Raw genomic sequence first — 26212 nt, 5'->3', positions numbered from 1 at the left:
TCTCTTGAACTCGACTGACTTCTTGGGCTGCGTGCGCTGTTCTCGTTACTAACGTGCCAGTTAACTCTCTTCCCCCCTTCCTCTTCTCCTCTGCTTGGATTGCGCAGATCCCTTCACTGCCACCGCTGACGCTGTCGACGATGCCATTCCAAGCCTAAATCCTTTCCTCGCAAAATCTAGCGATCACCTCTCTGTCTCCTCTGACGTACCTCCTTTCACTACTAGGACACCTACTCATGAGATGTTTGTTGGTAAAGTACCTTCTGATTAGCTTCCCTGCCCTCCCCCCCCCTTTCCCCCCCTGAACTCTTCAGGGCTAATGTAGGAGTTTTCCAAGTATGCTATCTTGTCACTGGATAAAGGCCCATTAGTTTTAGTTCACTGTCTTTTGACATTTGTCAGTGTACTGCAGGGTTCCCAGTTCCAGCAAAAATGCCCAACAGATAGATCCGTGCAATGGTAATTAGTAGAGATCCATGCAATGGTAATTAGTAGGAATCTAGATCTGGCAACTTCTTGAAGGGAGGGGGGAGCTTTATTGTTCTTTTCTACTGTAGTTGTCCCAGTACATGCAGGACTTGGCGGAGCCCAAACCCCTTTATTACAAGTTCCTCCAGTGTTCTCGCTACCAAAAGCGTTAATTGCTTTCTCAGTGGGAGTCATGTCAAGCACCTATCAGAATGAGAGTAGGCGGGACTTCCTGCTGGTTGCATACCAAGCTGTAGCCACCGCTGGGACCCTGGATGTATCCAGATGTGCGTGATTGGTCTCATTAAAATCAGGTTCTAGACTACCTACGGCAGAGAGTCTTCCAAGAAGCGTCAACTCTCACAGCGACCGTGTCAGGCATACGACTTGCAAATTTAACTCTTTCTGGTTCTTTAGATCGCTTCAACCCCTTTACTGACGCAAACCCTTTTGAGACAAGCAAATATGCATCTACTGTTCAGCTCTGTCACTTAACTTCAGGTATAATATAAATGCCTTGAGGGTTTTACACTTGTTGATGTCTTCAAAGGTGTAAAACGTGGCATTTGATTTTAAAAATTACGGTAGATGTGATATACATAGAATTTTTTTTTCATCCTACTGTGTTTAGCTGCCGTTATAAAGCGCTCCCTTTATAGAAGCTGTTACTGAGACTGCCTGCTTGTGTGTAGAGTAGCCGTAGCTTCCGAGTACTTGACTACGCAAACTTGAGTATTCCTGGTTCTGTCTCTCTGTGTAACGTTCCTTCTTTGCTCTTCTACCTCGTATGCCTTTTTATCAGATTCTTTTTGTGGTCCACAAGCTTATCCTAATGCTTCCCATTTCCTCAGTGAGCCCTCAACTGTAGCTGGTCTATTTGGAGGTAGGTGAAATCCTTTCAAAGCCCAGCAACCAGTAACGTTTTTCCTTGGGGGTGGGGGGGCTTTAATTAGACAGCTGTAACAATGCTCCTCACAGCTTGGGGAGTTTCCTTAGTTGCCAGAATTTATTTTTTTTAATGAAGTTTCATAAATTTGAGTAATACAACTCAGTCTGTTGATGTGGTCTTGTAGCGTCTAACTAAAGTGCATTGAAATTGGACTGAAAGTGCATTATTCAGCATGTGTGAAAGTGCCTTTGGTATATCTCTTGTGCAGTTAACGGTTTAAAACCAGTTTTAAAACATCCAAATGGGTACTGTGACTACCTTTTAAAAACACGTCAGTGCACATACGAAATCTTTTGTCACTTTTCGTTGTGGATGCCTGTTCTTTTGGCTGTGTTACAGTTGTGGTTGTAGGTAACGCTAGATTGAGTCGATAGGCTAGGATTTTGTGGTGAGAGTTTGTGCACTTCTAAAGCACCCCGATGTTAAGACCTGTGCTTGATTTTCTTACCTTTAACTTGGAGGTCTTCACATTGGTTTTAAAGAACCCTGTGAACACTGGCCTCAAAAAAATCATCCAGTTTCAGTCCTCTCACCTGTAACATTCCTGCGCTGAAGGAGAAATGGTAGGGGATATTTGTGCGAGCTACTTCATTCGGTGGCTTTTTCTGTGTGTCTTTCCTTCCACTGAAATAAACTAACTGTGTGGACAGCTGCTTCGCTGAGCATTTGTTTGCATGGGACAGTGCCTCAGCAGTTCTGTTCCAAAGCAGCTGCCCTGTTGCAGTTCTGTTCCAAAGCAGCTGCCCTGTTGCTGGGATAACTCCCAGTTCTGTCAAAGAATATAGAGGATACCTTGCTAGGTCAGATCAAGGGCTACCTAGTTCAGCTTTTGACTTCCAGTATTTACTACTTCACAGCCTGCTGTGATCATGTGAATCAGTCCTAGGTGGCTATCGTCAGTTCCCGGATCCCAGCACCTGTGTTGAAGCCACCTTCCATTCTTTCTGCACTCTTGCCAAGTTTAGAACAATCCTCCTAGCACAGTAAAATCCAATGCTGGGGGAGGGAAGAAAAAGTGTCGGTACCCATACATCAAGTTGCACTGATTCCCACCTTGGGACTTGGGAGAGCCCCCCATAAAGGTGCTAGGACTTCGTACTAGTGAGGACCACCACAAAAGAAACCCAGTAACTTCTGCTTACCGACATACTGATATGCAGTCTAAAGGAAGATGTTTGATTTCTTTGTGGCCATGTATGTGGCTCCAGTATTCAGACTATAGAAAAGCAGCAGCATTTCTGTTTGAAGTAAGATGTCGACTCACCTGTTGATTCATTTATGATGCTGAAGTGGACATGAACATCATCAGTGTAGTGTTGTGCATGTGTTAAGAGCCATCAGGTAGTTTCTGACTCGTTAAATATATTTCTTTACTTTATTCCTGTGTTTAATTTCATTTGATTTTTTATCCTGCCTCTCCCCCATCATTCAGGGCTCAGGGCAGTTGATGGCATAAATAAAAATACAAATGGTCTATAAAACAATTTAATGCACTGACACTCTGGCATGACCATCAAAGAAGCTGATAGTAGACCCAGGAAGATTATCTCAGTGGAACTCCTGGAGGAATAATTCCGTCTTACAGGCTCTGCAGAATCTAGACAGGTCCCACAGGGCACGAGTCTTTTCAGACAGAGCATTCCCCCAGGCTGGGGCCACGATCGAAAAAGCCCTTCTTCTGGTTGAAGTTAAACGAGCTACCTGAGGGCCAGGTGCCCCCAGAAGCCCGTGCGAAGCAGAACACAAGCACCACTATGTTTATTTATTCTATTTTAATGAGAGGTGCTCAGTTTGATCAAAAGGTGCAAAAGGAGTTGGTATGTAGACCTACAGAGTGCACCATTGCATTAGAACCAGAGCAGAATAGTTGGGTTCGCGTCTGACTTGTGTTTACGAACGTTCTTTTCTGACGGGTGAATGAAATTGCTTGTGTTTACGAACATTCTGTTCTGACGGGTGAATCGAATCGCTGATGATGATGTAGATCATTGGTACTCACACAGTGCTCTGGGGCCATCTTTGGCTCTTTGGCATGCCTTTTGTGGCTCCCCTGAGCATGGTGCCTGCCACGTGTTTCAGTGAAGCAGGCGAGGCCACAAAGAGAGAGTGCCTCCGATGTAGGTTCTAAAACTTCGTTGGAATATTTGCGGCTTGAACGCAGGCATGGGACTGGGAAGGGAGAACAAGAACACCAGTAATAGATTCAGGTGGGTAACTGTATTGGTCTGAAACAGCAGAAGAAAGTTTGAGTCCAGTGGCTCCTTTAAGACCAACAATTTTTTATTCCTGGTATAAGCATGGGTGGGTGCACACACAACCTTACACCAGGAATAAAACTTGGTTGGTCTTAAAGGTGCCCCTGGACTCAAACCTTGTTAAGTTATAGGAATGTTTTTGATTGAACTTCTCACATCAAGTACTAAACTTCGGAGATGACTATTTAGGGCTTTTGGTGCTTGGGGATGATATTACTCTTGCTTTGATGGAAATCTGTCCAGTCCAGTGGTGACAAAACGCCATTCCAACTTGTTCTGAAGGAGTCTAGGGGCTAGGAAAGACTTGGCAGTATTGCACAGCGACAGCTAAGCACAGAAAGATGAAAATTTCGGCACAGTGTGTCTTGCATCATGAATGTCTCCTTCCAGGTGACAACTGGAAGCTGTTGCTGCAAAGGCGCGAACTTCTCCAAAGCCCTTAATCGGTGTCTGAACACCTAGGACTTTGTTATAGCCGAGGAGTTTTTACTTGCATGGAGGTTGAGAGATCCTGTCCTTGTGTATCAGCAAGTCTAATTCTTGTCAACGTCTCTTTGTAGGCTTGACTCCGTCTCCCATTGCCCAACCCCAAACCTCTGCAGGCCTTAATGTTGACTTTGAGTCTGTGTTTGGAAACAAAACGACAAATGTGCCAGTGGATTCTTGTGGTAGGTCTCTTGAAATTGCCGCTTCTTAGTAAAACTGAATATTCTCGCTCAGTGCATGCAGCCCCTTTGGGTATGCCCAAAGTAGCATTTTGGATTGTCGGGTAACTTAAAGGCCGGCAGATTTGTCGTGGCACAATTTTTGTGTGTGAACTAGAGTTATGTCTGTCAGATCATGTCTAGTTCATAGAGGCTTTTGCCACAATAAATGTCCTGGTCTTCTAAGTGTCTTGATGCACCTTGACTGCTTTTGCGGCAGCGGATGAGAATGGCTGTGTACCTCCCAGTTCGTATCTCTGAGTCCTGGCTGCTGGAGGTGTAGAGCTGCTGTTTCTTCAGGACAGAATTCCATCATTTTACAATACTGGAACTCATATCTCCCACTATAGATCTCTGGGTCAACGGTACCTTCGTACAAAAGAGAGAATAGCATATAACACGGGAGAAGCTCCCAGAACCTTCACCTCCATTTGGCATGAATCCTTGTACCTATTCGAGCAGTGATATCTCCTCACCTTTGTTCCCTGTTTAATTGAATCCATAATGTTGCACCTTACTTTCCTAACCTATGCTCCTGCCCTACTTTTTTTCTTCTCCTTTCTTTCCTTCTCAGCTAATAGGGCACATGAGGGAAGAGGTGGGAGGTGGGCTTATATAGGGCCTTGTTTACGATGTTAACTTTTTGTGTGTGAAAACAATAAGATTCTTAATTTTAAAGAAGACAGAATTCCATTGAGTAATAGTAGCCTGGCAAAGGGAATAGAAACATAGCACAATGTCATCTAGGGTTACTGCGACCTTACCATAACATACAGATCTAAAAATACTGAAGGTTGTGTCTTGCACTGTCTTGAAAATGTGTTTGGTTGCTCCTAACGTCGTCTCTCTTTTTTTAAAGGGTTTGATGAATTAGGTGGACTCCTAAAACCAACCGTGGCTTCTCAAAACCAGAGTCTTCCAACTTCCAAAGCACCTCCTAATAAATTAGTATCGGACGATCTGGATTCCTCTTTAGCCAACCTTGTAGGCAGTAAGTGAAATCCTTTTGTGGCTCAGTTACAGTACCAGCACTTCCCAGTTTTATATGCTAGTAAATGGGCTGCTTCCAACCACTTTCTTGTTTTGTAACAGATTTGGGCATTGGAAATGGAACAGCAAAAAAGTGAGTATTTTTCACAATCCATCCTTTTTTGGGGGTAACCTTCATAAGTGTATTTCCGCAACAACTTTGTGCAGCACATGTCAGCTTTTTCCTTTTCCTAGAGGCAATGAACAGTGATAGCAATACCATATTTATATCCTTCCCTTGACTTTAGCAGCTCGGGGTTCTCTCAACAGCCCTGTGTGGTAGAACAATTAGATTTGAGCATGGAGACCAACAGGAAGCCTTTTGGGTACAAGCTTTTGAGAGTCAACTTCGTCAGATAGAGCAGAGCAGATCTCAGAGTCCTTTTATCCTGGTCAGAAGGTGGGTGGGGTAAAAAAGGCTCATAAGAAGATATTGGATTTATACCCTGCCCTTCACTTGGCGTCTCAGAGCAGCTTACAAACTCCTTTCCCTTCCCCTCCCCACAGCAGACACCCTGTGAGGTAGGTGGAGCTGAGAAAGCTCTGAGAACTGCTCTTGAGAGAACAGTTCTGAGAGAACTATGGCTTGCCCAAGGTCACCCAGCAACTGCAAGTGGAGAAGTGGGGAATCAAACCTGGTTCTCCCAGATTAGAGTCCGCACACTTAACCACTACACCAAACTGGCTGAACTTGAGATAAAGTCACAAGCTCGGAACAGTGGCCCCTCCCAGGGGCTAAATGGGGACAGAGATTTCTTATCTCACTCCAGATGCTAATTTTTCTGCCCCCCTCCCCAAGCGTTTCCCCTCTGCTCTAACCAAGTTTGATTGCAATCTGCATTCTCCCTTGGCATCTTTTATGAGCATCCTTTAGACACCCCTCTTACCTTCTGACTAGGATAAAAGGACTAGGAGGCCTCCGTTTGTACTCTGCTTGTGTCTGATGAAGGGAGCTCTGACTCTCCGAAGCTTATACCTTGAAACTCTTGGTCTCTGACATGCTACCGGACTGGAATCCGACTGGTCTACCGGTAGGCCAGCACAGCCACCCTCTGAAACGACCTGCGAAGTCAGTTAGGCTGAGGGTGTACGGCTGGCCCAGGGTGACCCCGAGAGCTTCCAGGCTGAATGGAGATTAGAGCTGGCGTCTCCTTAGTCCTCGTTGCCCTTTTCCTATCAGACTTTCCATTTCTGGGTGTTCACAGTAGCAAACTCTGTGAGCAGGATGTGGTTAGCCCACGTGCTTGGGGGGGGGGGTCAACAGTGGGAGGGCTTCTAATGTCCTGGCCCCACTGGTGGACCTCCTGATGGCACCTGGTGTTTCTGGCCACTGTGTGATACAGAGTGTTGGGCTGGATGGGCCTTTGGCCTGATCCAACATTGGCGTCTCTTATGTTCTTATGTCTACCAAAAAGCTGTAGGGTAAATAACTTTTTGCAAGAATTTGGGAGGGGATCCTTGAGTTCCCAGAATTCAAGTTGACCTGGGTTGTCCTAGCTAGGGACTGCACACGCCCTTTGCTTTTTACCGCTTTAGGCCCACTTTCCTTAGAGCGGCTGTCTTCTGCAAGCTTGTTTGAGGCCTCAGCCAGATTTCCACTGGTGGATTTAGAGTGGAAGGGCATTAAGCGTATCTGCTTTTATATTTAGCTGGCTACCCAGTTTGGTGTAGTGGTTAGGAGCACGGACTCTAATCTGGGAGAACCAGGTTTGATTCCCCGCTGCCCCACATACAGCTGCTGGCATGACCTTGGGTCATTCAGAGTTCTCTCGGGGCTGTTCTGGAAAGCGCTTTCTCAGCCCCACCTACCTCACAGGGTGTCTGTTGTGAGGAGGGGGAAAGGAGATTGTAAGCTGCTCTGAGACGCCTTCAGGTAGTGAAGGATGGGGTATAAATCCAACCTCTTCTACCCATGAATAAGTTTCTCCAAGACTTTGAGTCCGTGCAGGGGTACGGGATGTAAAAGAAAATCTCAATGTGGCCTTTTCCTAAACCGCATGACCTTTTTTCAAATGCCGGCTGTCGAAAAGGCAGCTCGCAAAGAATTCCCGAGTGGTGACGTTTTGAACCTTTATTCAAAGCGACGTGAATTGGACACAGCCAGGAGAGAAGAAGCTAACGGGAGGCACCAACTGGCAGCCCAAAGTTGCGCCAACAACAGCGTGGAATGCACCGACAATGGTAAGCCACTGTCATAGTAGTGGAGGTTGGATGCCAGCCACTGTGTATAAAATGTATGAAGTCTGTGAAGACACTGTTGAAGCCCAAAGTAACAGAAGGGCTTTGTTTAGGTCGTGTCACTATTGGATGCATTGGCCATGGCGTGTAAGTTGGATCTGTAGAATGGAGCTAGTGTTGCGTTAAGGTCACTAACCCAGGAAATCCGTTGAGTAGCATATTGCTCCACCATTGCCTTAAATTGTTTGAGGCTGTCTCCCAGAGTTTGGAACTGAGGGTGCTTGGGAGATGCAAGAGGGTGGTCGAGCCTCAACGTTTGCCTGTTTGAGGCTATAGGTTGCAGAATAGCAAGAGAGAATCAAGTTTAGGAATGGGCACAAACTGGGGAAATGGGGTTCAGTTTATGGTTCGGGGTGTGCCCGGTTTGCAAACCGTGAACTGTCGCAAACTTTTAGGGTGCTAAACGAACTGGTTCAGTTTGTGAGGTTCGTGTGCCGTAAAAACCCCCCCCCCCCCGCATGCTAGAGACACCGGCTGACTCTCCTCTACCTGCCCCTCCACCTTTAGTGAGGATTGGATTGATGGGGTCCAAGTTATGTCTCCTCGAAGGTGCGCCCAGGAAAGGGCTTTCTGGGGAAATGACAGGCTCAGGTTCAGGAGTGTATAGAATGGACCTGGTGCAAGCTGGAGGCATCGAACTTGCAGGGGACCTCTTCCCGATGCTCATCTACATGCCTTCCAAGTTATGTGCAGGTTGGACATAGGGGGTCCAAGTTATGGCCCCTCAAAGAAGATGCTCCCAGGAAAATGATTTTGAGGAAAATGTCAGGTGTCGGTTCAGAAGTGCAAGCAACACACACCAAATGCACAGGGAACCTATTAAAGTTGCTTTGGGAACCTGTTGCTTTGAAGTTCAGTAAACATTTTGATTGAGTAGAGACTGTCTGGAAATGTATCCATTCATGAACCGCCACGAACTGCTTGAAAGTTCATGACAGTTGACCTGCCACAAACCGGCCAGAATTCGTCATGAACTCGTGAGCGGATTTGTGCCCATTCCTAATGCAGTTATGCCCCCCCCCCCGAGGTCTGATCCGTTTTCATTTTTTTAGCCCACTGTTCCTCCAAATAATTCATGAGTAGCACAAAGTAGGGTTATCGTATAGTGGAGGGACTCTAGCTCAGTGGTAGAGCACCTGCTTGCCATCCAGAAGGTCCCAGTGTTAATCCCCGGCATCTCCACGTAAAAGACCAGGTAGTAGCTGATGTGAAAGACCTCTGCCGAAGACCATGGAGAGCCTCAGCCAGTCAGAGATAACAAGACTGGAAGGTGACCGACCAATCATCTGACACATTAAAAGGCAATTTGATGTGTTGTGTCCACAACAGTGCTGCAAGGGAGGTTAGGTTGAAAGGTAGTGACCTGTCCAGTGCTAAGCAGCACGTTTCTTGGTTGTGCTAGGATTTGGGCTAAGTCCAGCACTTGGCAAACTGCCAAAGAAACTGATGAGTATCGGTTCTGGTTTCTTCATTCGTAGTTCTCGTTAAAAAGTGATCTGTGCAAGATGTTGTGACTCTGCCTAGAGATACCTTATTGTAGCCCCAGCATCTAACACACCTACACATGAAACCCACAAAGCCTAATATGTAAACTATGGCGGAGAGCAGGATTCGATCAAGAATGAGGAGAAATCGGCAGGGAGAAATCTGCTGTCCACCCACTTCTTGAACTTGTTTTGGTTGTGCGTTAATGACTGTGCTGTAAACGGTCTTTACAGTCTTTAGCAGCGAGTCAGTGGGTTGTGAATATTCTAAGCAAAGAGACATGTTCATAGCTCATTAGACCATTGACCCTTTTTTTTTTTTGGTGTGAGCCGCTGCTGCCTTGCTCGGGGCTTGTGTGCCAGGGATACTGATGCTCACCTGGCGTGTCTCTTTAACGAATGTGCTTGACAGCTGTAGTTCAGTCGCTGATACAATAATGGTGTCCTCTGTGTAGCTTTTCATGTAAGACGACTGTTCAGGGAAGTGAAAAGTTTCGGTGCTGAGCAACGCTCCCTCTAAGCTGTGGAGTCTTGTGAGCAAAAATTCCACTTTGTGAGCTACTGGCATTAAAGTTCTTCTGAGCAAGAGACTTGGCTCCTGCATAAATCAGTTTGCTCTGAAGCCCCATCCTTCCTGAGCGAAGACAAAAATGTGTGAGCCGGAGGCTAAAAAACCGTGAGCTAGCTCACACTAACTCAGCTTAGAGGGAACACTGGTGCTGAGACCCCTTTCATGTTAGAAAGATGGTCAGTCCTTTATCCTGGGAGAGTGGCAAGCACAGGACAGAGCCAGTGATGCCCTTTGAAGTTCAGTCCATCAAAGACCCATAACATGGGTTATATAAAGGAAGGGGGCTTTTCCCGTCTTAAGGCCTTGGATCACAAACTGTTGGGACAGTTACTACCATTCCCTCTTACTCCTCCTAGGAGAAAACTGGGCGCCTGATGCCAGTCAGGAAAGCTGCCGGTGGGCAAGCCAGGGGGTTCTGTGTACCCAAAGGGGGACTTCCCATTATGCGGGGAAGTGTGTCTGTTGGTTACCTTAATAATCCCACCCCAGAACAGAAGTCCACTGAGGACTGGATATGCTCTAATAGGCACGGGAGGGGGAGGGCTTTGTTGATTTGATTAAGCCACTGAGGGCTTCTAGAGTCCCAAAGGAGGATTTGCTTATCTGTGGGGAAATTTCTCATCATTCCCGCTCGTTGAGTCAGTCACGGGCAATGAAAAGTCGGGGCTTCTGCGTGCTTAGGCGAGGGGTTGGATCCCACAGTCTGCAAGTGAGGGGTTGGATCCTGCAGGCACTGGGATCGTGGGGGTTTCCCCCCACCCCACCCTCCCCTCCTGGAGTCAGTCCCAGGAAAGCTGATTTCTCTGGGTTGAGGGACTTTTGGTGCATTCTGCTGGCCGTTCACGGGATTTGAAAGTTACGCACATGGGGAAAATATTTGTTAACTAATGCTTCCAGGGGGGGGGTTGGCTGTGTCCATTGTCCTCAGTGCTGAGGAGAGCTGAGACTGTAAAAGGATTTTAAAAACAGGGAGACTGAGGTGGGGGTAGCTTAAGAGCTTATAGTGTCTGGGGTAAGGAGACTTGGTTCAAGGTTGGGAGTTCCCAACCCCCTTCCCCTTGGATTTTTCTCAGCCCCCCCCCCCCCAGTTTGTACACTGTATCTGATGAGCATGAATTATGTCGGAATTAGCTGTTGTAGATTTTCCGGGTTGTATGGCCATGGTCTTTGCATTGTAGGACCTGACGTTTCGCCAGTAGCCGTGACTGGCACCCTCAGAGGTATAACACAGAAAGATGGAGTACTCTCTGTGTCAAGGCGGGAAGAAAAATGGTAGGCAGGTGATTTATATCTACTCAGGTCCTACAATGTCAAGACCACGGCCACACAGCCTGGAAAATCTACAACAGCTAAGAAACCCCGGCCGTGACAGCCTTCGACAACATATGTCGGAATTGCTTGGTTGTGTGGCCTTTGCAGCGGGTTGGTCCCTGAAAATACCCCCACAGGTATTGGTCAAAAGCTTCTCTAGATTATCTGCAGATTGTTTGAAAGGGCAGATTGACAGGAAGGGGAGGGGAGTGGTTAAGCACTGGCACCTGCCTATCAGTTTCTGCTCTTTCAAACTATACAACTTCAGGTCGGAAGAGGTGTTGCGTATCTGAATGCTTTCTAGTGTTAAACTCTTCCTGAGCATAGAAAACCAGCACGCTGAAGACAGGAGGGGCTAAACCTAGGGACGTGTATTCCTAAAGAGTTTCTAGGGCTAGAAAGGGCTATCCCTTCTCATCTTCTGGTTTGCTGTGTTTTAGTTTGGTCTTCTTGTGAATGCTTTGCCCTTTCATTGAGAGAATTTCAGTACTCTCCAAGTTAAGACCTGAACACACAAACGGCATCAAAACATGCAAGAATCCAGAAGACGTATTTGCAGGCCCGTCAACCATGTCGGCGCCTTTTACGGGACGTTTCACTGAAATGGCTCGGCATTACAAGAGTCGGCATTTCAGGGTTAATGATAAATGCTCTTGTGGCTAAAATGCTCTGTGTGTGTGTGTATTCTGTTTTAAGTGCTCATTTCTAATCCAGTGTTATTGCATTATGTAATTGTTCTTCCGGGGGAAAAAACAGAATGGCATGCATTTTCCACAATACGTAAGTGTACAAAACTCGTGGCCTCTCTCCTTTTTTTTTTCTTCTTCGTTTTTTCCTTTTTTTTTTGCAATCAGATTGGCATGCGATTAACCACTATCGGTGCAGCAGAACCTCATAATCCTCCCGCTACGCCACATTTTTTCCCCTCCTCCTTACGTTCCAATCTTTGGGCATGGTCGGGAAACTCGAGCCGCTTCTAGCTTATCCAGATCTCACGGGGGTCCTGCAGGCCTCTTGACTCCAATGACGGCATGGACGAACACTAAGATTTTTCTCGCTTTGAACTCTTGTCATTCGCTGCCAGGGAGATGGCGTGCATTTGTGTGTCTGTACTGCCTTTAAACAAAACAAAAAAATTGCATTTGGTGAATAAATCAGATTAAAGGCATTTGTGTGTGTATGTGTGAGAATAACTGCATGAAACCTCACAGGCTTCTGTTCAACTTGGCACTTGATCCGCTATTGACTTGATTTTTCCCAACTAGGGAGAGACCAATATGTCCCGAAACACAAAAAATGGAGTGAAAAATCCCTGTCGTTTGGTTTCACTCCCAAAGGAGCTGATTGTAACTTCAGAACGATTTTTCTTAAAAGGGAGGCCGTCTCTCATTTCAGTACCAAAAAGGGGGTTAAATGGGGGTCAGAGCGGTGACAGGACTCTTCAAAAACCATCAGTGATAAATTGACCCAATTCCTCAAAGTGTTAATATAATAAGAGCTAAAGAATGGAATCATAAAGATTTTTGATGTATTCCAAAGGTCAGGTGACTTTGTCGAAACAATTATCCTGCTGTGTGCAAAATACATATTTCCCATATCTGTTTTATCCGTGGGCAAATAGCACATTATGACTGAGCTGGTTTGTAGCAGACCTTAGCAATTTAATTCTTCTGCTCTTATTATAGTGACATATTTCGCTGACGGTCAGCTTCTCTGGTGTTACTATTGGTCTTTCCCTGTGCTCTTTCCATTGTGGGGGAAATCCAAAGCCAGCCTTTGAGCACTTGGAAGCCAACAGCTCAGCATATGAATCTCCATATGTATTGCAAACTGGTTTGCTTTTAGCTGTGCGGATACTAATCGCTGCATCATCTCATTAACTGTAATTACTGGTAAGAGGATGGACTCCCGTTTTGTGGTGGACATCAGAGTTCACAGAAACCATGTTTCGTCTTGTTTTGAAAACTGTCTGGTTCTAACTCCCCCCAATCCCCAACTTTCTCTTTTGGAAGTTATTCTGATAGAAAACAGCTGCTGTAGATAATGCTTTTATAGATCTCCCTGCATGGGAGAGGCTCCTAGTAAGATGCACACCTCTATAGTTCTCTGCACTTTCATATCTTGTAGAGATTCTCTTCCTTTGTATTGTGCAATAGGATACAAGAGGGGACTCAACCTTTTGAGAGGAGCCATTGTCCGTTAATTAGGGAACTGGAGATAAAAGGGCAGATTGCCAGCATTACTGCTCTGGAGGAGGAAGGGTTAAGTGCTTTAAACCGTGGTCCTTAAAGCCAGCCTGGTGAGGCGTAGGCACAGGACCCCAACTCCAGCCCCTTACCTGTAGCTCCCGGTGATTATGTTCTTGACTGTAAAAGTCACTCCTGAAGGCTGAGGCTGGGAGCTGTGAAGACTGTACCGATTTGTATTTTTTGCCCGCTCTCCTCCTTTAAAACACAGAGCTTCTTGTGAACTCTGTGAGCTGTGTAGCTGCTGAGCTGTGTACCTGCTGTGAGCTGTATACTCTCCTTCCAGACCTTGGTGATTGTCTGAAGGCCGTCGGTGGGGCCTTCCTTTATACTTTCGATAATAGCATCAGTGAGCTGACTGCACTTGAATTAGCTTTTGGAGACGATCCCCAGCTTGCCTATTGCAGGTGCTTAGGCTCATATTGCCAGATGAGCTTCCTTGGGTGTTGTGAGATGCCTACATCTGTATCTCAGGCTGGGCACCATCTGTAATATTGCCTCAGTTTACCTTTGCAGTTGGTGTATAACTGTTGGCTTGCCTGCACGGATGGTACTGTAGGCTTTATAGTAAGGTGCCAGTTTCTGGCTCGGGCAGTCAAGGCCATTCATGACTGTTTGAGAAGAAGTCCTTTTCTGTGTAGCTTTATCGCTGTTTTTCCCCCCCGCATTAGGCACCGCCTGTAATGGCCTATCCTGCGACGACGCCAACCGGAGTGATGGGCTACGGAATGGTCAGTAAATTCTAGTATTTCAAGCCAATGGGGGCATTTTCTCTTGGGTTGTATGTGAACTTTGTGTACCCTGGTGGAACCTTTCTCAGAATCCTCTGCAGTGCAGAGATGTATAGAAGTTCTTGGTAGGAAGAACTTCTTGTTGGAAGAAGTCAAAAAGCCACTGACGGATGTGCACGCTTCCCACCTAGCCTCAGATGTACCTGTACATTTTGCACGGGTTGAACACAACTAGGCAGCCAAAGTAGGAAATCTGAACAATAAGCCAAGAGTAGTCTGTAATTAAAAAGCTGTTTCAAGAACTCACAACATCTAGGAAGGAAATTGAAAGGGGTTTTAAACAGGCGGTTCCGAAGGGTGCCTTGAAAAAAATCTGGTTACATTGTATTTATTAATTAGATTTTTTTAGTCGCCGCTCACCCAAAGGGTCTCGTGGCGACTAACAACATTAAAACCAGGAAGGTAATAACATAAACTAATATAAAATATTAATATCAACATATTAAAATACTAAAAAAGTGGCTATCATACCACTATTAAAACAGCCCAAATGTGGTTACCCTCCAAAGGCCAATGTAAACAATTCAGCTTTGCATGCCCTGCGGAAACTAAACAAGTCTGGCAGGGCACAGGTGTCATCCGAGAGTGCGTTCCACAGGCTAGGGGCCACAACTGAAAAGGCCCTGAAAAGGCCCTTCCCCTGGTGGCGGCTAAGTGAGCCATCCTTGGGCCAGGTACCTGCAATAAGCTTTCAATGGACAACACCCCTCCCCCCCAAGCTGTCTGTCTGAATCCATTAAGTATCCATCTCTGTACAACACCAGTTTTCTTCCTCCGAGTTAAGCAAAGGCATGCACCAGCTGGCCCCTGCTGTTGCGTTTAAAAAGATGGCCGTGCACAAGGTTAGAAACGTACAGTTAAAGTGGCTATTTACGACAAAGAGGTCAGCAAGAGGCCTTGGGAAACATTAAAAATTCCAGATTGTCAATACTAAAATCTGTAAGAAGCTACTGAGTAAGAGCCTCTGTGGCTTGCAGTGTCATCTATGTCCGGATGGGTGGTGAGCTCTACATTTTCACTAGCAAAGCATTCAAAGGAAACTGCCACTGTCCCATACCGATGTCTGGAAGCTCTTGTCAAGTGGACGAAGGGAGCAAACTAATTGAACAGAGATAAGATAAAGAGGCAATGCTAGTTGGTTAATGCTACAACTGTGACCAAGAGTTCCAGCTTCCATTTACATCTTGTTTAAGGCTCTTGGGACGCCGTATGCTTCCTAGACCACCTCCCCTTCTGTGAGCCCACATGCCGGTTACATCTGGCCACAAGTCATTATTAGCGGTTGTCTTGGGTCACCTGGTGAAAACTACTGAGAAGGTCAAATCTGTTCCCTTTTTTTGCTGTGGCTAGCACCTTCTGCAGTCAACAGCTCATAAGAGTCAGTAATCTGCTCTGCATTTGTATGATCTGCTCATTTTTTATTAACTTTTTAACAGCATTCCAAGCTGTTCCCTGATTCTATTAGCTGTTTTGATTCTGCCTGGTTTTATTGTTCAATAGGTGTAATGCTTTCATCTAGAACCAAAAAAGCAGTTGTAGAGTTAAGACCTTCTTCCTCCTGTGTAACAGTGCGTTAACCCAGTTTGAGTCCAGATACTGGAATGAATAAAGCAGAGGACTTTGGTGTGAACTGTAGATGTTCTTCCCTTGATAAATAGGGGAGCTTGAAGTATGGCCTCACCAGTCAGTGGGGGAAAGTAAAGAGGTCCATCTGGGAAAAGGATATGCAGGACCCAGAACAGTTTTGAGAGACGAAGCCAGAAGTTTGTCCTTTTGAAAGAACACAGTTTGCAGGTGACCCCAAGTTTGGAACCCGTTTCGCATGTTCCCTGAGTTTTTTTGCCCTACATATTTTTTTGTGTGCTTAAGGCCGCTGAGTTGCTTAGTCTCACCTCCTCTGTGCTTTGGACTACTTACGCTGAATCTAATTCTGTCCCGTTCCGGATTTCAGCCGTCCCAAATGGGAGGAGTGCCGGTAATGACGCAGCCAACCTTAATATACAGCCAGCCTGTCATGAGACCTCCAAATCCTTTTGGTCCTGTATCAGGAGCCCAGGTGAGTGTGGCGACTGGTCTGCAAAGCCTCAGCTGCGAATGGGCTTGTCGACAAGTGTTCGGTCTGGATGCCTAAACCGATTACACCGCAGCAGGGCCTTTTGCTCCCGTTGGACGATAGTCGGCAGAGATGGGAGGACTAATCTGGAAGCAAAGGAGGTGAGGGTGGTCCAGGAAAGGGCTTTGCTGAAGCAAGCTTTGAAGAGGGAAAAGGAAGAGGCGCTTAAGTATGTGTGAGCGGAGGAAACGCAGGGGGGAAACAGCAGATAAGCCTTCGTGGAGTAGAGATGGGCAGGGAAGACGGGGGAGTACGCAATAACCGGTTGCTTGGGACATCTGGAAACAGTCGCCGTAAAGGCAGCCTCCTAGAGATAAAGTTTAAGCTGGTAAGTTCTACACATTTATGGAAGAGAGTTGTTGGGGAGATGAATAAGAGAGTTGGGGGGAAGGCGCAACCGGAGAGGCTGACTTTCCTAGGGAGTTCTCAGGCTTCGCCGGCATCACCCCCACTTCCGTGTATGAGGTGTCAGTGGCTGGCATTCGAGGCCCGGAAAAGAGGAGCACCGGGAGCTGCCTGCCTGCATATTGGAAACGGGAACCAGCCCATTGGTCCTCACTGCATGCACGCTTTGCAAAAGAGGCGGACGTGCGAGGGTGGGGTTCCTTGTGCAGGGGGCTTTTCTCCTTTCCAGACTGACCCTGAGCTTGCCTGCAGGAAGGCCGGAAGACTCGATCCTGGCGGAAAGTCGCTTGGTTGTCCTGGGTGGTCCCTTTTTAGGTGGGACGGTTGTAAAATGGGAGTTCTTTGGGTCTGACCCGTTCCCTCTTACAAAGCTGCTGTTCTTCTTGGCTCCCCCTTCTGCGCGGCATATGCTGCCTGTCCATGCAAAGCCCTGCTTCGTGTCCTGCCTTTCAGCTGCACCTTGTGGTTTTCTGTCTCACTACTCCTGTAGTCGTAACTGGGATCTGGAACTGCCCAGAGCAGTCTGCCATAGCTGGGCGAGTGCTTAAAAGTCGCATTTAAGCCACTCAGCGGAGTCTTTCGAATCTGCAGAATGTCACTTTGACAAAAGATGAACCTCGGTGCGCCCTCCTTCGCTGGCGCGCGTCAAGTCAGCCGCCGTTGCGGGACCTCCATTTCAGTGGGACACGAGGATGGGATTTTCCACGATGCATGGGGAGGGGGGGGGCACCGCCTCGGTCAAACAAATGGAAGTCGATTTCAGGATTGTTATCTGTTGACCGTGTTGTGTTGGGAGTGGATGCTCGGCCCCAACTTGACCCAAGTGAGGCCAGCCAGGGACCTGACTCCCCTGTGCAAGGAAGGCGAGGAGATGGGGGTGGCCGGGAGCCAGGCAGCAGTGGGGAGGGACGTGGTCAGGAGGCAAGGCTGAGCCTAGACTTGGAAGAAGCTAAGAGGCAGCCCTGAGTGGCCAGGGAGGGAGGCGGGGAGGCAGGCAGCAGGGGGAAAGTGGCAGGAAAGCCCTCCCTTTCCTTTTATATCCTCCCGGGTGGAGCAGGCAGGTGGAAGGGGACTGGATACAGGGTGGGTGGGGAGGGACTCCCATTACAAAATATAACTTGAAAATCACATTCAAGGAGCTATGCAAGTCTTTGGGGAAGCAAGTCCAATTTAGCCGCCCTGAGCCTCCGGGGTAGGACAGCGAGCCAGTCCAGGGAAGGCAGAGAACCAGGGTGCCGGAACCCCTTTTCCTTCTCGGTTCTGAGGCTGCAGAACTTCCCTCTTTGTCTGGGGAAACCACGGAGGGCAGGGAGCTTGCCCTGGGGACAGGGGAGACGTGTGTGTTGAAGAGCTGTCAGGAAGCCATGGATTCACTAAAGCCTAAGGGTGAAAGTGCGGTGGGGGGGAGGCATGTGAGAGTGGGTGGGTGTGTTGGTGACGTGATGTGCGAGGTGGAGAGTAGAGATGTAAAGTTTCCGGAAATTTTGAAGCTCGGGAAAAAACCCGGGGTTTTCCCTGTTTTTTCGGGGGGAAACGGAAATCTTTGGAAAAATTGAAAAAAATGCTACATTAGCATTTCTTTTGTAAGTCATTATTAGCGGTTGTCTTGGGTCACCTGGTGAAAACTACTGAGAAGGTCAAATCTGTTCCCTTTTTTTGCTGTGGCTAGCACCTTCTGCAGTCAACAGCTCATAAGAGTCAGTAATCTGCTCTGCATTTGTATGATCTGCTCATTTTTTATTAACTTTTTAACAGCATTCCAAGCTGTTCCCTGATTCTATTAGCTGTTTTGATTCTGCCTGGTTTTATTGTTCAATAGGTGTAATGCTTTCATCTAGAACCAAAAAAGCAGTTGTAGAGTTAAGACCTTCTTCCTCCTGTGTAACAGTGCGTTAACCCAGTTTGAGTCCAGATACTGGAATGAATAAAGCAGAGGACTTTGGTGTGAACTGTAGATGTTCTTCCCTTGATAAATAGGGGAGCTTGAAGTATGGCCTCACCAGTCAGTGGGGGAAAGTAAAGAGGTCCATCTGGGAAAAGGATATGCAGGACCCAGAACAGTTTTGAGAGACGAAGCCAGAAGTTTGTCCTTTTGAAAGAACACAGTTTGCAGGTGACCCCAAGTTTGGAACCCGTTTCGCATGTTCCCTGAGTTTTTTTGCCCTACATATTTTTTTGTGTGCTTAAGGCCGCTGAGTTGCTTAGTCTCACCTCCTCTGTGCTTTGGACTACTTACGCTGAATCTAATTCTGTCCCGTTCCGGATTTCAGCCGTCCCAAATGGGAGGAGTGCCGGTAATGACGCAGCCAACCTTAATATACAGCCAGCCTGTCATGAGACCTCCAAATCCTTTTGGTCCTGTATCAGGAGCCCAGGTGAGTGTGGCGACTGGTCTGCAAAGCCTCAGCTGCGAATGGGCTTGTCGACAAGTGTTCGGTCTGGATGCCTAAACCGATTACACCGCAGCAGGGCCTTTTGCTCCCGTTGGACGATAGTCGGCAGAGATGGGAGGACTAATCTGGAAGCAAAGGAGGTGAGGGTGGTCCAGGAAAGGGCTTTGCTGAAGCAAGCTTTGAAGAGGGAAAAGGAAGAGGCGCTTAAGTATGTGTGAGCGGAGGAAACGCAGGGGGGAAACAGCAGATAAGCCTTCGTGGAGTAGAGATGGGCAGGGAAGACGGGGGAGTACGCAATAACCGGTTGCTTGGGACATCTGGAAACAGTCGCCGTAAAGGCAGCCTCCTAGAGATAAAGTTTAAGCTGGTAAGTTCTACACATTTATGGAAGAGAGTTGTTGGGGAGATGAATAAGAGAGTTGGGGGGAAGGCGCAACCGGAGAGGCTGACTTTCCTAGGGAGTTCTCAGGCTTCGCCGGCATCACCCCCACTTCCGTGTATGAGGTGTCAGTGGCTGGCATTCGAGGCCCGGAAAAGAGGAGCACCGGGAGCTGCCTGCCTGCATATTGGAAACGGGAACCAGCCCATTGGTCCTCACTGCATGCACGCTTTGCAAAAGAGGCGGACGTGCGAGGGTGGGGTTCCTTGTGCAGGGGGCTTTTCTCCTTTCCAGACTGACCCTGAGCTTGCCTGCAGGAAGGCCGGAAGACTCGATCCTGGCGGAAAGTCGCTTGGTTGTCCTGGGTGGTCCCTTTTTAGGTGGGACGGTTGTAAAATGGGAGTTCTTTGGGTCTGACCCGTTCCCTCTTACAAAGCTGCTGTTCTTCTTGGCTCCCCCTTCTGCGCGGCATATGCTGCCTGTCCATGCAAAGCCCTGCTTCGTGTCCTGCCTTTCAGCTGCACCTTGTGGTTTTCTGTCTCACTACTCCTGTAGTCGTAACTGGGATCTGGAACTGCCCAGAGCAGTCTGCCATAGCTGGGCGAGTGCTTAAAAGTCGCATTTAAGCCACTCAGCGGAGTCTTTCGAATCTGCAGAATGTCACTTTGACAAAAGATGAACCTCGGTGCGCCCTCCTTCGCTGGCGCGCGTCAAGTCAGCCGCCGTTGCGGGACCTCCATTTCAGTGGGACACGAGGATGGGATTTTCCACGATGCATGGGGAGGGGGGGGGCACCGCCTCGGTCAAACAAATGGAAGTCGATTTCCGGATTGTTATCTGTTGACCGTGTTGTGTTGGGAGTGGATGCTCGGCCCCAACTTGACCCAAGTGAGGCCAGCCAGGGACCTGACTCCCCTGTGCAAGGAAGGCGAGGAGATGGGGGTGGCCGGGAGCCAGGCAGCAGTGGGGAGGGACGTGGTCAGGAGGCAAGGCTGAGCCTAGACTTGGAAGAAGCTAAGAGGCAGCCCTGAGTGGCCAGGGAGGGAGGCGGGGAGGCAGGCAGCAGGGGGAAAGTGGCAGGAAAGCCCTCCCTTTCCTTTTATATCCTCCCGGGTGGAGCAGGCAGGTGGAAGGGGACTGGATACAGGGTGGGTGGGGAGGGACTCCCATTAAAGGGAAGGCACCACACCTGGCTGGGGGGGGGGGGGGGTGGGGAGGAAGGGACTGAGCTCCTAGAAGGGGGGAGAGAAGGTCACAGCGAGCCAGTCCAGGGAAGGCAGAGAACCAGGGTGCCGGAACCCCTTTTCCTTCTCGGTTCTGAGGCTGCAGAACTTCCCTCTTTGTCTGGGGAAACCACGGAGGGCAGGGAGCTTGCCCTGGGGACAGGGGAGACGTGTGTGTTGAAGAGCTGTCAGGAAGCCATGGATTCACTAAAGCCTAAGGGTGAAAGTGCGGTGGGGGGGAGGCATGTGAGAGTGGGTGGGTGTGTTGGTGACGTGATGTGCGAGGTGGAGAGTAGAGATGTAAAGTTTCCGGAAATTTTGAAGCTCGGGAAAAAACCCGGGGTTTTCCCTGTTTTTTCGGGGGGAAACGGAAATCTTTGGAAAAATTGAAAAAAATGCTACATTAGCATTTCTTTTGTCTTTTCTAGTTTGAAAGTCATTCTGTTACTTTAGGAACATAAAATATGACTATGGACATTTTTACTTGGCATGAAATTATCACAACTAGCATATTAAAAATATAGTGTATCCAAACAATTATTACAGAATACCCACCCACATGCAAAAACAAAACTGAAACTTTTTTAGTTTCTTCTGACAGTAGCACCTCCTAAAGGAAGAAATGCATCTTGTTCTTGCATTGGAGAGTTCAGTTTGTAACCTAGGACTTGCTTGTCCTCAGTGCACAGAAATTACATCAATCTGATACCATATATATATATTTTAGAAATGATTTGGAAAATACTTGAACACCTGGTCTTAAAATATTTTATTCATCATGTTAAAATAAAACGTTCTATAATCAATTTTTTTTCTTTTCTTTTTTCAATTTTTCCAGTTTTTCGGAAAAAAACAAAAAGGCTTCAGGGAAAAAAAGTTTTTTTCCGAATTTTTCCGGGTCTTCCCATCTCTAGTGGAGAACTTTAAACACTGTCACTCTTGTTCAGCAGTCGGGAATGAAGGAGTCTGATTTTTCTGAGGCCCAAATTGACCCCTGGTCAGGTGCTTCCAGCGCGTTACCATGTTGAAGGCAACTGTCCTCATGCTTTGGACCACAGTTGAATACATCTGTAGGAGTAGGAGACATTTGTAAGCCCTTGTAGGCACTGCCCAACGTAGATGAGCTACCAGGAGTAAATCCGTCTTGTGTCCTGATGCCTTTGTAATGAACTCTGAAGTTGCTTGTGGGGGAATCGTGCATTTGTGGCAGGGAACGAATCCGGTTATTCTGCCTCATTCAGCTTGCAGGCTGGTATGAGATGCGGATTTTAAGATGTTCGGGAGCACTACACGATAAAAGTTGGTCCAGGGAACCAGGCTGCTTCAGAATGCTGGGTTGCTTGGGTGTTTTTTCTGTTTAAAAAAGAAGCATTACGTCGCTTTTCGAAGGCACGGATTTCGGCCATGCCTGTCTTTTCTCTCTAGGGCCACTTGCATCCCTAAACCGCATAATCCCAGTACTTGTACCACCTGCTTTTTTTTTTAAACCACCCCTGACCTAATGGGCAAAGAAAGCGGGTTTCCTCTGGAAACCACAGATGTTGAAAGTGCGGCCTTAAGGGAGTCTGCTGCTGGATCAGGTGGGCTGGCGCGTTCTTCTCAAAACTGGGTCCTGGTTCACCAGTGACGGATTTATGAGCCTTCCTGGGGAAGGGAACAAAGGCCTGTTGTGGCCGCCCAGTGGGCTCTCGTGAGTAGCGGCAGTGTTCTGACCTCCCGTCTGCCTCCTGGGCCTTCATACTGTGGCTGCATTGTGTGCTTGGCATCCTGCTACAGGGTGCTGAGAGGGTTTCCTTGGGGGGGGGTGACCTGTTGGTGTTGGCAGATCTTGGATTAGCTAAACTGCACGAGGGCGAGGAGCACTTGCCGCACGACGCGAACTGGGCGTGTTGGAAAACGAACAGGCGCGGGGTGAGCCTCGACGTCCGCCCACTGCCAAGGAGGCGAAAGAGGCCATTCATGGCGCCTCCCCCTCTGCCTTTTCCATCGCTTCCCCCACACACATACGATGTACAGTTCTTTTGCTTTTGTGTGCCCGCTTGCTCATCTCGAGGAGTGCCACACTGGAAACGCCACGTCCTCGGTTGTCCTCGGTCCGTGGTTTCTCATACTTGTTTGAGCGAGCCCTGGGTCATACAGGGACCCGTGAATGGGAGCCCATGCATCGAGAACCCTTCGAGATAAACAGTTCTGACACTCTGCTGCTACCCATAGAGAGTGGTGTTCTTTTTGGGTTTTTTAAATCTTTTGTTGCTTGAGCTGCAACAAGCCACGGGCTGTTGAGGACTGAAGGTAGGAAGGAGATGCTTCCTGATGGCTGCAGCCTGCCGTGTGGAAGACACTTGAAAATGCCTCTACCTGGTGACCTTCCTGTGTATTGTCATGTGGTATAGGTAGACCCATGCCCCACGGTCCATCTATCGCTTCTTAGCTGCTGCCAGGTATTCACCCAAGTCATTTAGTGGTGAGGGCTCCAGCCTGACTATTGGCCGTCAATGAATTGCTGACTCCCGAGAGGTCGGTCCAGGCAGCCTCCACATGGCGACTCCCCACCACGAGGACTGGTCCTGCGAGGCGACAGAGGGCGTTTGCTCTGCACAAAGCAAGCACCGTCGTGCCAGCTGATGATGTAGGGCTGGAAATGGGCCCGTGATCAAGTGGCGGTTGGGGGAGTGAGTGGCCCGAATGACCTGCAGCCCGGATCGTTCCCATGTGGGGTGCAGCTGTGTCAAAAAGAATTAACCCCCCTTGGGCTTTGTGGCGCCCCGTGCTGTTTGGTGTAGTGGTTAAGAGTGGCTGACTCTAATCTGGAGAACCGGGTTTGATTCCTCACTCCTCCTCCACATGCAGCCAGCTGGCCGACCTTGGGTCAGTCCCAAGGTCTCTCGGAGCTGTTCTTTCAAGGGCAGTTCTCTCAGAGCTCTCTCAGCCCCACCTTACCAGACAGGGTGTCTGTTGTGGGGATAGGAGGAGAAGGAGATTGTCTGAGACTCCCAAGTGAAGGGTGTGGGGTATAAATCCAATCTCTTCTTCTTCTTCCAGAATGGGAGAACAGATTCCTCCCCATCTGGGGGTGTTTCCAGCAACTGGCTGAAATCTGTTTTTGGGGGCGTGGTGTGTGAAGGGGGAGGGAATGAGGAATGTCTTGGATCTAGAAACTTTACCTTAGGTTTCATTAAGATTTATTTATTTATTTATTTATTTATTTCCATTTCTTCCCCGCACGCAGGCTCAGGGCGGCTTACAAGGCACAAGTGCTATAAAACCAAATACATAAAAAACAGCATAAATTACAACTTACAAGATACATGGAGGACTAAAATTACATTTTCTCCATTACATGACAGGAAGAGGTCTGAGGTTGAAATCAGAAGGGAGAGGGGCGGCCTAAGCCGTGTTGTTCCAATTTCTCATAGGCCTACCCTGACAGTCCTGCTTCCGCATACATGCGGTGGTGGTAGTGGCGGCGGCGGCCCCTATTCAAAAGCCTGGCGGAAGAGCTCCGTCTTACAGGCTCTGCGGAACTGTAAAAGGTCCCGCAGAGCCCTGATCTCCTCTGGGAGCTCATTCCACCAGATAGGGGCCGCCACCGAAAAGGACCTGGCCCTTGTGGTAGCTAGCCTGGCCTCTTTTGGGATGTGGATATGCTCTGTGTATTCTCCTGTATTTCCCCCCCCCCCCCCCAATGTTGTCGTCACAGCAATTGAACTCTCCTTGGGCTCAAAAATCACTTTTCAGTTTGGGAAAAAGGAACAGTGGTGTTTTTGAGTTTTTTTGGCTATCTGTGGCTCAGGGGTCGAGCCTCTGCTTGGCATGCAGAAGGTCCCAGGTTCAATCCCCGGCATCTCGAGTTAAAAGGGCCAGGCAGGAGGTGATGTGGGAAGCCTCGACTAAGACCCTGGAGAGCCGCTGCCAGTCTGAGTGGACACCGCTGACCTTGCTGGACTGGTGGTCTGATTCGGCATACAGCAAGCGTCACGCGTTCACGCGCAGGAGACATCGGTCAGCCCCTTGAGGCCGCCTAGACCGTCGAACACCGCAACTCTTGAGGTGCCCCCTCAGAACTCCGTATTGCTTCCTGAGGCTCTGTACAGACAAAGATAGCCAACAAGGCCCAGTGAAGCCACAAGAACAAAAGTCCCCTTAGAGAGTTAAATAGAGGGGCGGGCAGCTGAGTAGGCCGAGCCAAAGCAGAAGGCGGGTTGTGGCCAAGCATAGAATCGTAGGATGTTAGAGTTGGAAGGGACCTTGCAGGTCATCTAGTCCAACCCCCTGCACTCTGCAGGAGCATAGCCGAAAGATAGCCCTACAACATACCCAAAAGGTGGTCATCCAGCCTCCGCTTGAAAACGTCCAGTGAAGGAGCATCCACCACCTCCCGAAGCAGTCTGTTCCACTGCTCAACCACTCTGACAGTCAGGAAGTCTCTCCTGATATTTAGCTGGTAACGACCCCCTTGTAATTTCCACCCATTAGATCTAGTCTTGCAACCCGGAGCAAGAGAGAATAGATCCCCTCCATCTTCTACATGACAGCCCTTCAAGCAGAGTCAGCGGTGGGCCATGTGCTGCTCTGCCGTGCTTTTCCCCTTTGCCCTGAGGTGCGGTTTCTCCTCGCCTGCTCTAGGAAACCGACGAGGGTGTCGGCCGCGCTCCGTGCCACAGCTGGGCCCCTTCCTCCCGAGTGCCCAGGGCACCCAGTTGACAGAGTACAGCCGTGCATGGAATGCAGATAGTGGTGATCTTTGAATGAAAGGGCTGGAAACAGAAAAGCATTCAGGAAGGCTATAACCAGACCGCTGGACTGCATGCCGTGGTGTTTAACTGGGACCTCTTCTCGCTTACCTGTTGGGAAGGTCTGCCACGCCCCTGGCTTAAAGCGCCGGTGACATTGTTGGGCAGATGCTCGCTTCCGCCCTGGATGGTACTCTAAACTTCTGCATCTGTCATATACCGTTTGCTGGTGGGGGGGTCTCGGTGTTGCATGCCGTATAAATGCCTCCTCTCTTGTGTTTCTCCCCCCCCCCCTTTTAACCCGTCCCGACTGACCTTTCTGAAGCCCTTCCTCCCCGTCACGACATCTCCCGCCTTCATGTTTCCATCATTCTGAGGCCTTCTTTTTCTCTCTTCCCTCTCGGCCATCTTCTCTCTCCCAGCTGTCTGCCGCTTCCAGCCCATCCACTCAGAGGCCTCACAGCGCTTCCGGAAAGGATCCTTTTGCGGAGGTCTCTCTCCAGGATTTCTTGTAAAAACCAACTTAGGTATTGCATGCCGACTCCGTGGGTGCACCGGCGGCCTCGAGTTTCCCCATACAAGGCAGCTAGAGCGGGCGCGGCCGCCTTGTATGTCTTTCCACCTCAGTCTGAACCATGTTCATTTTGACATTAAACTGGAGACAACTGGGTCCTTCTGTTAACCCTTGCATGCGGTTTGACTTCAGAAATCACGGTATGGGATGCAGCAGCTTGAGTAGAGTCCTGAGAGGAGCTTTTGATTTCATTTAAGACTTCTGATGGCAGAATGGGGGGGGAGGGGGGGAGAATCTGGAAACCCTCGCTGAAAACTGAGGCGTCCCCCCGTGGAGAGATTCTGGGTGTGGGTAGTTGTAGGGCGGGGGAGTGGGCTTCCGTAAATCAGAGGGATGATTCCTGAGC

The 26212-nt window shown here is 48.6% G+C and overlaps 1 protein-coding gene across 7 annotated transcripts in view; it reads left to right on the top strand.

Moving 5' to 3' along the window:
* The window catches only part of PICALM (phosphatidylinositol binding clathrin assembly protein), a 103516-nt gene that overhangs the window by 74595 nt on the left and 2709 nt on the right, over nt 1–26212 (top strand). Inside the window, exons 13-21 of one of the 7 annotated variants that reach the window (XM_015427732.1) lie at nt 108–251; nt 1271–1351; nt 4233–4340; nt 5236–5367; nt 5469–5499; nt 7487–7586; nt 11766–11789; nt 13927–13986; nt 15998–16102. In XM_015427732.1, coding sequence (XP_015283218.1) covers nt 108–251; nt 1271–1351; nt 4233–4340; nt 5236–5367; nt 5469–5499; nt 7487–7586; nt 11766–11789; nt 13927–13986; nt 15998–16102 — 785 coding nt within the window. The remainder of the gene's footprint in view (nt 1–107; nt 252–1270; nt 1352–4232; nt 4341–5235; nt 5368–5468; nt 5500–7486; nt 7587–11765; nt 11790–13926; nt 13987–15997; nt 16103–26212) is intronic. The other 6 variants (XM_015427734.1, XM_015427733.1, XM_015427736.1 and 3 more) reach the window with 6 other exon arrangements.

Source organism: Gekko japonicus, unplaced genomic scaffold, assembly GCF_001447785.1.
Source record: "Gekko japonicus isolate JY-2015 unplaced genomic scaffold, Gekko_japonicus_V1.1 scaffold393, whole genome shotgun sequence".
Lineage (NCBI taxonomy): Eukaryota > Metazoa > Chordata > Lepidosauria > Squamata > Gekkonidae > Gekko > Gekko japonicus.
Note: the sequence above shows the minus strand (reverse complement) of the source record. Positions and strands in the feature narration are given on the sequence as shown.